General features: G+C 46.4%; 1 protein-coding gene across 4 annotated transcripts in view; it reads right to left on the bottom strand.

Annotated features, from left to right (window-relative positions):
- The window catches only part of CIT (citron rho-interacting serine/threonine kinase), a 205,091-nt gene that overhangs the window by 16,226 nt on the left and 178,018 nt on the right, over positions 1-10,847 (bottom strand). For all 4 annotated transcript variants that reach the window (XM_006151544.3, XM_027773085.1, XM_027773086.1 and 1 more), the window contains 6 exons: positions 10,587-10,691; positions 10,178-10,347; positions 8,881-8,961; positions 8,590-8,725; positions 6,317-6,456; positions 2,739-2,831 (listed from right to left, as the gene is read on the bottom strand). In XM_006151544.3, the coding sequence (XP_006151606.1) occupies positions 2,739-2,831; positions 6,317-6,456; positions 8,590-8,725; positions 8,881-8,961; positions 10,178-10,347; positions 10,587-10,691 (725 nt within the window). The remainder of the gene's footprint in view (positions 1-2,738; positions 2,832-6,316; positions 6,457-8,589; positions 8,726-8,880; positions 8,962-10,177; positions 10,348-10,586; positions 10,692-10,847) is intronic.

The raw sequence follows: 10,847 nt of genomic DNA, 5'->3' as shown, positions 1-10,847 counted from the left end.
GTCCTGTACCACCCCAGGCTAAGACAGCAAGGCTAAAGTGCAACTGAGCAGAAAAACATCATTTCGATGAAAAGATACAAGGGCCACTCAAGGGTGCATTGGTAAAATGTGATGCTCTGTGTGGCTCACCCACCTGGGAAGGTTCCCAGTTCAAGTCCAGAGACCTCCCTGAGTACACTGGACACACCTGTGCTCATGAGCCAGGACTAGCTGGGGCTGGGGGTGGATCATGGCATCAACTCTCTCCTTATTGGGGATGCCTGCCTCCCTGTCTCTCTCTCTCATTCATGGGGGAAAAAAATTAACTTTATAAAAAGCTTAAAGAAATAAAATATAGAACTTTATCAATCCAACATTTTTGTCAGAGGAAAAAAAAAATGAAAAGGCTGGGAAAACACACCAACTATTGACAGTGGTGGTTAGCAGGAGTGTTTCTAGTTTCCTTCTCTTTGCTAGCTCCTAATTTGAGCCTACGCTGCGGGTACAATTATCATCATCATTTTCATCATAACTGTCATCCCATCTTAATTATCTGCTTCCTAATTACGTTTCTTGTTTTTAGACCAATCCTAAGGTCATCGAAAAATCTGCCGTGATTATTCTACACGGTGGCCAGGGATCATAAAGAAGCAATGGTTTCTGAGAATTTTCCTGAAGCTAACAGTTAAATGTTACTAAGCATTATCATTACCATTGAATACTTACTGATCATCTACTAAGTAGGGGGACATTTTAGGCAGGATGATATAGTGAAACGTAGGGAAAAATCAAACTTCAGGTCTGGTCTCACCAATATAACTTAAGACCTCTCCTAACGTCAACTGTCTTACTTGAAAACCAAGGATGACACCCCACTCTTCTGCTAGTCAGCACTTTTGTGACCAAGTGTAAAAGGCAACTCAATCTCTGGTACCAGTGGGTGCTCAATAAATATACAAGCTAAACTAACAATGTTCTCCCCAGAGGACATCTGGGACCAGCAGATGGCATAATGGTTATGTAGCTGGACTCCCACAGTTAACTGTGGTTTGAGTCCTGGACCTGGTGGCTTAAGAGTCACACTGGACATGTATGGGTGCGTGCCCAAAATCCCAAGAGGAGAATGGAGGAGAAGGGACTGTGGCATGGCCATCCCTGCTAGGGGGCGATTTCTCACTTTCTGTCTCTCTGTCTCTCATGCATATGCTCTATAGCAAAAAATTCTCTCTTTAAATAAACAGAAACAAAACAAGGGACCAGCAGATGGCATAATGGTCACTGGACTCCTACATACATGGTCACCCGTGGTTCGAATCCTAGACCTGGCGGCTTGAAACACACTAGGCATGTGTGCATGGATGCCCAAAATCCCAAGAGGAAAATGGAGTAGAAGGGATTGTGGCATGCCATCCCCCCCCAGGGAGGGGGTGACTTCTGCCTGTCTGTCTCTCCAGCAAACACACACATCTTATAGCAAAAATCTCTCTCTTAAAAAACAAACACACACACACACACACACACACAAAGGAAAAGAAACAGTTCCTCTGACAGGTAATGACTGTTAGATATTATTATTCACCCTCATTTCATTCTGCACACGAATCATGAAAGCACCAAGCTTATGCTGAGCAGACCATTCTGAGTGTGGGGACAATGGACAGCCTTCTACAGAAGAAGGCAAATGGAATCATTGAGGGCTTTGGATGTGATAGCATGGGCTCTGCTATGCTGGACCCACACGGGAAGGTCCTCGGTTCATGTCCTGGAGCCTCTTTGTGCACGCCAAGGGCACACACATACACACGCGTGCCAATGACCTGGGCTGACTGGGAAAGGACTGCAGCGTAAAGACTGTTGGGGGTGCTCTCTGTCTCTCCTTCTCTCTGTGTGTCTCTCCCTTTTCCTCTGTATCTCTCTCTCTCATGAAAGAAATGGAAAAGACTATAAAAAGTTGAATGATCTGAAACCAGCAGGTGGTATAGTGGTTAAGGCACTGGACTCCCACATGGCCAACTGCAGTTTGAGTCCCAGACTTGGTGGCTTGAAACTCACACTGGGCACCTGTGCATGTGTGCCCGAAATCCAGAGAGAAAAATGGAGAAGGGATTGCAGCATGGCCATTCCCCATGGGTGGTAACTTTCTCTCTCTCCATCTCTCTCTGTCTCTCCAGTGACTGCACACATCCTATAGCAAAAGAAAAAAATAAAAATAAATAAAACCTCTCAAAAACAAAAATTAACAATCTAATCTCCACCTTGTCCACACTGCAAACATCACCACAATGCACTCTGCTCCGAGGAGAACCTGCTCCCTAATTACCTATTGAAATGGAGCCAGCGCTGGGTACTCCAAAATGCTATTAATAGAACCGTCTAGGACCTGAGGAAGATTCTGATAAGTGCTACCCGAGACGTCTAGCTCCTCAGAGAGAGCACCTTCCTTTTATCCACTGGTTCAAAATAAGTGTCTCCTCTGTCGGCCAACTTTCTGCTTCAAGAAGGAACTGAATTTACTGGGCTGGATAGGGAGGCAGCTCCCAGACATGAGCAGAAAAATGAGAACGAGAACTGTCGCTACCGGTGACACTGGAGCTTCCTCTAGAAAGAAGGGACTTGCTGCTGAGGGAGGTCACCTGGTGGAGGACTGCATGGTAGAAGGGACCAGAAGCTAGTCCCTGAGAAGGCACACTGTCCACGCCAGTCCGCCATGACAGCAGGCAGGCTGGACCTTGCACAGTGGAGATGAGGCCGGGACTTACTTTCCTAATGCAGTACTTGCTGAGGTTCTCGTTGTAGCGGAGGATGATGACTTTGTTGGGCATGGCTGCACAGATGCAGAGCCCGTTCTCGATCTGAAAAGCAACCAGGAGGGAGAAAAAAAAAAAACAGAAAGGAAGAAAAAGAGAGTCATCTGTGTGAATACTGGCTCTGCGGCAACACGAGGGATGGAACATCGGCTCAGAGCAGGGTCTTCTGCCCTCAACGCTACTGACCGTTTGGACCAGATCAGTCCTTGGAGTGGGGAGGGCTGTCCCATCCATTGTAGGTTAAGCAGTATCCCTTGCTTTGACCCACCAGATGCCTGTAACAGCCCCGGGCCTGATAATCAAACACGTCTCCAGACATTGCCCAGTGTCCCCAAGGAGGGCACAATTTCTCCAGCTGAAAACCGCTGTGTTACCTGGGATGCAGAGATGGCTCACCTGACACCACACACATTTCTTGGGTATGTGCCTTTTGCTGGAGACAGTCTTTCGACAACCTTTCTAACTATGTGGGGAGGAGGAGAGGGCGGATGAGGGAGGGGACAGGAAAGGTAGTAGAAATAACTAACAATTTAGAGAGATCTGTCTTCATGGAGTACTGATTAAGTAAACTAAATCTTGCATGGTTGATCTCGTGGTTCAAACCCCAGTTCCAGTGGCTTGAGAAACACCAGGCACATGTGTGTATGTGTGTGTGAGTCTGCCCCAAATCCCAAAAGGATGGAGAAATGGAGAAGGAATTGTGGTGCGACCATGTGCCATTGGGTGTGCTTTCTCCCTCTCCCTGTCTGCCTCTCTCTCTCCAGAAAGCGCACGTACCCTCTAGCAAAAAAAGAATTTAGAGAAAATTCTGGTCCAGAGGGAAAAGTCTTAACTAAGATATGTGTATATAGAATTCTATGTCAAAATTCTCTTTTTCTAGAAGAGTTGACTCTCTCTTGCATCAACTCCTGTAGTCAGATTTTTGTCTTTCATCAGGGATGAAAGAGACTTATTGCTCAGTTCAGTCCTGAAAAGACTGGCGGTTGGTAAGGTGGTTGGGGAGGATAGGGTGGGACTGGGAGAAACACTCAGGAGAATGAAAATGGTTAGTAACATTCTACTCCTTAGGCTGGGTAGTGCATTCCTGGACGTTTGCCACATTAGCCTTCATGATTTGTATAGATTCAAGCATTTTCATGAAAATAATTACGAATGCATAAAAAGCAACTTTTGGAAGCCAAAATGCACATTCCTAAGTAACTCATCATTCGTAGAAAATTCATAAGAAAAATTTAAAAATATATGGAATGATAGTAAGTTTCCAGGGTATAACTGAAATAACAGAGGAGAATGCATAGCCTTAAAATGCTTAAAACAGAAAAAATACTCTAAAAATTAATGAACAAAACAAGAAATCAGAAGAACAGAGGAAGGTCAGGGAAAAAAATGAAGGAATTAGAAAACAAAATAGGGCCAGCAGGTGGCTCAGAGACTGAGGTGGCTGGATCCCACATGGCCAGCTTCCCAATCGGAGTCCCGGACCTACAGCTTGCGACACACGCCAGGTGTGAATGCACGCGTGCCCAAAATCCTGAGAGGAGAGTGGAGTAAAAGGCTGTGGTGTGGCTATGCCCTGGGGGTGATTTCTCACTTTCCGTCTCTTTCGCTCTCTCTGAGAGTGTACAAGCCCTAGCACAAAAATTTAAAAAAATAATAATAAAAGCAAATATTTATGACACATAAAATGATGCTAGGGCCAGCCTGTGGCCTGGTGGTTAAGGGAGCTGGATCCGCACAACCGGCTGCACGGTTTAGAGTCCTGGACTAGGCAGTTTGAAGAGCATGCCAGGCACGTCTGCGTGAATGCCCAGAATCTGAAAAGGAGGGAGAGATGGAAGAGAAGTGTGACAGCCCATGCCCCATGGGAGGTGCCTTCTTCCTCTCCCTCCCTCTGTCTCTCTCTGGCAAGCACGTGCACTATCTGGCAAATTAAAAAAAATAATGATGCCATAGTGGAAATAATAAAGCTCAAAGCTGCTCCTTTGTGAAGATGAATAAAATCACAATGTCTCTGGTGAGATTGAGATGGATGAAAGGTGAAAGATATGTCACAAGTAAGAGTAGGGATGAGAAAGGTAATGTGATACTAGAAAAGAACACAGCAAATAACAGAAGAGAGAAAAAAGAAAAAAAATTTTCTCTTTAAAAGAAAAACATTGTTCAACTTGATGAGTACATGGTTTTCACCTTATTTGGGCTTGTCTGAAATCCCCAGTTCCCTCTGGCAATTTCTATCATTCTCCTTAAGATTCACCTCTGGGACCAGCAGTTGATGCAATGGGTATGTCGTTGGACTCCCATGTAGCCGACCGCGGTTCGAGTCCCAGACCCGGAGGCTTAATCTCACGCCTGGCACATGTGCATGCATGCCCAAGACCCCAAGATGCGTATGGAGGAGAACGGATTGCGACATGGCCATCCTCCTGGGGGGTGATTTCTCACTTTCTGTCTCCCTCTGTCTTTCTGGCAAGCACATGTGCCCTATAGCAAAAACCTCTCCAAAAAAAAAAAGATTCACCTCTTCCAAGAAGCATGTTTCACATTTACACTTTCTTAAGCCAGCCACTCCTTCCTTTACATGCTGTCTCCTTTCTGTTATTTGCCACAATTAAAGAGGCCCGACATTCATGTAAGTGACTAGGAAAAGAATCTTCCTTTTCACCAGAAGGCTCCAGAAACCACAACCCCACCAAGAACCACAGGCCAGGGTTAAGTTCCCCGTGCAGAGGGCTGATGGCTGCCCATGTCTCTTCCGGATCAGTCCTGCATCCCTCAGAATAGACCAGCCATGTACCTAAGATGTGGTCAACGTTAATTGAGCAACTAAATGAACAAACACCCTGTGGGTAGTCTGCTGAGGTGCAAAAGGTGATGTTTACAAAACAGCAGAACTCCCTTGACTCAGATATTGTTGAATTTTTATTTATATGTGCGTATATACTCATACATATTCATTTTCATTAAACATTTTTAAAGACGCAAGTGTGGTTATGAGGAGGTCTTCAAAAGTTTATGGAAAATCCATATTATGAGAAAAATATGCATAGATTTCGATTTTTTGCACCAAAATAAACTTGTAATTCCATTTTGCCACACACTTTGAAGCCCCCCCATATTTATGTGCCAAATTTCAATATGCTATGAAAAAATTAACTTGCATTCTCATGGACTGATTGTATATTTACAAATGTGATAAATTAGAAAGTATAAATTTCTAATAATAAAACATCCTTTCATCCATGGGATTCCATGTTAGATTTGTTTTTTTTTTTAAAAAGGGCTCATCATACAACACACATTCACACTTTTTAAAAACAAAGGGCCATCCTGTCAGTTTTGTTAATTTTCTTCTCATTTTCCTCTCAGCCTGTGCAATTTTCAGGGCTACATAAATTATCTCATGTACTTAAAGGAAACAAGAGAAATTTAACCCGGTGCGAGGGCACACAATTTTCAAGGGCAAATCAATAAGCTCTGTGGGAAGAGGGGCAGTGTTAATTTCCAGAACATTCCACCAGCTGACAGCTCACCTTGCCAGCAGCAAACAAGTGGCAGCCCTTGATAGCTTCAAAAATGTTGGGTGAGATGTCTGGCTGGGCGGGAAGATGGGACTGTGCCAGGGACTGCTTCACTTTCTTCACATCCACAAGACACAGGGCCCGTTCTTCTCCTGGAGGGGAAGAGAAGCCTCTTATCAGCGTGAAGTCAGTGAGTAAAGACCCGGGATGACGGTCCTGGTTCAAGTCACCAATAAACCATAAGAGACCATGAAGATAGATTTTTCCACAGATCCCTATAAACATATTGGGTCGCTGGAAAAGTCATGATTCATTTTTGCATGGAAAAAAAATACATCAAGACTTTTCCTACAACCTAGTATTTTTGGTCCATGTTTTAGATCTAAGATAAACACATGGCCTTTTAGTAAAGAGCCAGAGGCGAAGGTCCAGCCACAGTGTTGGAAGAGGGAGGGAGTCACTGCTTGTTGGTTGAGGCCACATGGAAGGCCAAGGTTGGGTTCCCAACCCAAACTAAATGGGCAGGGCACAGTGGTGTGTGCCCATAGTCCTAGCTAATAAAGAGGCTGGGACAGGAGGGTCATGACATGATGAAACCTTGTCAAAAAATTTGTAATGATCTCTTTTCTTTCTCCATCCCATGCTCTCACTCATTTAATAAAAAAGGGGGTGAGGAGGAGGGGCAGTGGTGGCATAGCAGTAATGTAACTAGATACATGTGGGTAGGTCCTAGCGTTTCATCCTGGGCCCTCCCTGTGCATGCCAAGCACACAAGTGTCCACGATCTGGGCTGGCTGAGATTCAGAGTAGACTGACTGACTGACTCTCTCTGAAGAATGAGAGAGAAAAAGAAAGAAAGAAACTTAAAAAGATTCTGAGGGAAAAAAAAAATTCTACAGATATAAAATTGGAGAATGTGAACTGTATTTTCAAATCTGCTCCCTAGCAAAGAAATGAAAGACTGAGTTAGGGAGCAATGAGTGAGCATTCGACAAGACAACAGGCGTGGACTGTTCCAACGTGGCAACGTCACAGAGGACAGAAGAAAGGCTGAGGAACCATCCCAGGCTAAAGAGACATGAGGCAATGCAGTGCATGACCTCGAGCTGGACTACGAGTTGGCAAAATGAAGGACTACAAAGGATCTGATTGGGGCCACAGGTAAAATCTGACTAGGGACAGTATATCAGCTCAGTATGTTAGAGCAAGTGTTGAATGTCCTGCATGTAGACGTTGTACCATGTGAAACGATTCTGTTTGATACTATCATGGTAGACACCTGTCAATATACATTTGTCAAAATCTCTAAAATGTGTGAGAGCAAGAGTGAACCGTGTGTAAACACTGACTGGGTGGTAAGGAGGTGTCGGTATCGGTGTGACAATCACGGCACACGTACCTCCGTGGTGGAGGATGCTGACGGCAGGGGAGGCTGTGTGCACACGTAGGGACAGCGGGTGTATGGGGACTCTCCGTGTTTTCCTCTCCATTTTGATGTATGAATGTAAAATGAAGGGAGGAAGATGGGAGGGGAGGGAAAACAGAGATGATGGCAGGAAAAGAATGACAAGATCAAGAAAGACTCATTTCTGACCACATTATTTTAGCCTCTGGATCCAGCCATGCCTAAAACCTTCAGATCTAACTGTGGATATTTCAAAAACAAAACCAATCAATTACTGGTTTTCCCTTAAGGAAAAAAAAAAAATACAGTATGGTCAACAACGTGAGAGAAAAAAAAATTATGCTAAGATTAAAAATAAAAAACCTGAAAGAATGTTCTTATTCTTAGGTTAACATGCTGAAGACTTGAGGTCATACCTACGACTAATTGTCAAATGGTTCATGAAAAAAAGTGGTGTGATGGGGAGGGGGGAACAGAGAAAAGAATTGTGACAAAATGTCAGCAAGTGCCAAATCTGGAGGAAGGGTCTGGGGGAGTTCACGGATCTCATGGACAGCACACAGTAACAGCAGGTGGGCTCTCAGATGGCCATGGCCCTCAGCAGCACCAGTGCAGTCAGGACAGAGGGTTTGGCAACTCTTCACTTGGCAAGATGGTGAGGTATTCTTTGAGGGCTGTCAGACTGTGCTGATCTGACTCTGAAAAGGGACCAGATCTGGTCAGAGAGGTTTGGGCATCTACAGGGACAGGAAGAAACAGGCCAGCACTGTTCCAACCTTTGACCAGGAGGCTCTGCTTTGGTGGTGCACGAGCATGAAATCTGGCTCTCAAATGGTTTCCCTTAAAAGACAAGAAAAGCACCGTGTCCCGGGCCTCGCACCTGCTATCATGAGTAGCTTCTCCAGGTCCTTGATGATATAAATTTGGAAGACTGCTCCGATCCCTGGGACGTGGGTGAGGGAGTTTTTCAAGACATTCAGTGCATACAGCCCTTCCTCGGTGCCCACCAACACCACCTGCAAGGGCAGACGTCCAAAGGCAGACCCGTAAGCACAACCATGTCACTGTCACAACCCCACCAGTGAGAGTGTCAGACACTGCACCACCCTTTCTGTCTTGGTGGTGCGGGGCTATGGCCGGACACCAGCTGACGGTGCGCAGGAGACACTACCTGATCGCTGAAGGGCAGTGTGCAGTTCATGTCCAGGCGGTCATCACCTTCCAGTTTCAGCAGGGAGTTTCCAAGTAATTTCTTTACACGTGTGGAAGGAAAAAAAAAAGAGAGAAAGAAATTCACAGTGAAATTGAACTGCTCATGACCAAATGATACCAAGAGACAAACAGAAGTTTCGAGGCAAGTGATTCCTGGAGATGCTCAGAAACACATATCTACTAAGCTCGCCCCCGGTTTTGACCTGAGCTCTAAAGGCAAGCTTTGGGTGTTAAAACAGTTTCTCTGGGGGGCGGGGGTGGCTGTTAATCAGCACTGGAGTTAGAACTCGGCTTAGATGCAGAAGTGGGTGAGCGTAGTTGGCACAGGAAGCTCTTCTGTCATAAGAAATAAGCTGAAGCTAAAGCGATTTCACCTGCAAAGGGTTAGCAGGCTCCGTGGAAGGTTCCTACCCTCTGGGCTGCTGTCAAAGTGCAAAGCACAGTGTCAGCAGCAAACCAAGAAGCCTCAGAGTTTTTTTACCTGAACCCACGCGGGAAGAAGCTCATAGGAAACACAGTCACGGGCCTAGTATACACACATGAACGTGGGTTTCAGTGAAAGGCTCACATGGATAACAGCAAAACAGGTCATCGAAACAGGTCTACCCAGTGAGTAGTGCCCTTTTCGGGAAGCCCGCAGTTAACAATTTTCTGAATGTTAGCAGTCTGTGCATTTACTAGGCGCTAAGGTCTGAAAAGAGGTGTTTAGTCTTCAGTGGAGCAAACACCAGTGTGCGATGAGCACTGTTTGTATCCGCTGGGATGTTCTAAGGGTGATGCCAAGCACGGCCCAGCCACGTTTCTAACATCTGAAGGGTAAGGAGGATTTCCGAACTGCCCATGGAAAGGCAAATACTGCAGCAGTGGAGAGGGTGCCAAGGCTGTCTTTAGCCTACAGTGTGGCTTTAGAGCCCTCAAACCAAACAAACTCATCAGAGCCAACAGGGGAGAGGATTTCTCTGTGAGCACACTTGATGCGACATTCCCAGGACCAAGGTTTATCAAGCCCCAAGACCTGGCTAAACGGTTCGGCTTCCCCCATTCTCCGAGGCTGCAGAGGGAGGGCTTGGGATGCTATACAAGCTACCTCGGAGCCTGTGCCTCCGTCACCAGTCATGACGCTGACTGGGGCCATCACCCCTCAAGGGGGAGGCTGAGGGACATGGAGACAGCCACGAGGGTTCCCATCGTTATGACCAGTTACCGAGTCAGCCCTCTTTACAAAGACAAGCTCCCACGCCCGTGTTTATACTCACAGCATCGGCTTCTGCTTTTTCCCTAGAAACTCTCCCACCTGCGACAACTGATTCTAAGGCGGTGACCCAGCGCTGTTTGTCGGGGAAGCTGGGGGCTAGCAAGTAGAGGGTTCTCCCGGGCCAGCAGGTGGTGTGCGGGTGAGATTCCATCTTCAGTATGTATGGGACATCTAGGAGATTTCAGAGAGCACAGGATGGTGTGTGGATTTCCCCCGTTCTCTCTGGGAGAGATGGCCCTGAGACGTTGGAGATCCCACCAAACCAGGCGCGTCCCAGGTACCTCTAAAAGAGGGAGCTCAGGAGGGTAGATCTCCTGTGCAGAGCCAAGCCTCTGCCTCCCTCCTCCTGCCCCTCTGGCTTACCAAGCCCTGCCCACCTGCAGGGTGGGGCCCCTCCGACTCCTCCTCACCTGCTTTGGCTGTGTTTGCGAGTTCGGAAGCACCAACGGCACCATGAATAGATACATCCCCGTCGGGAAGGCACAGCTCAAATTCTTCCACCGGCCTCTGTCCAGCTTGGTGCAAAGAGGAAGGGCAGAAAGAAAAACAAAAGAACAGGAACAAGAACAAGGAGAGAAGGAAGAAAGGAGAGAAAGAGAGACAGAGAGAAGAAGAGAGAGAGACAGGGTACACGTGGAGGAGACAGGCGCACGAGAACAAAGAAGGGCAAG

The sequence above is a fragment of the Tupaia chinensis genome, unplaced genomic scaffold, assembly GCF_000334495.1.
Source record: "Tupaia chinensis unplaced genomic scaffold, TupChi_1.0 Scaffold000320_1, whole genome shotgun sequence".
NCBI classification, from domain to species: domain Eukaryota; kingdom Metazoa; phylum Chordata; class Mammalia; order Scandentia; family Tupaiidae; genus Tupaia; species Tupaia belangeri.
Note: the sequence above shows the minus strand (reverse complement) of the source record. Positions and strands in the feature narration are given on the sequence as shown.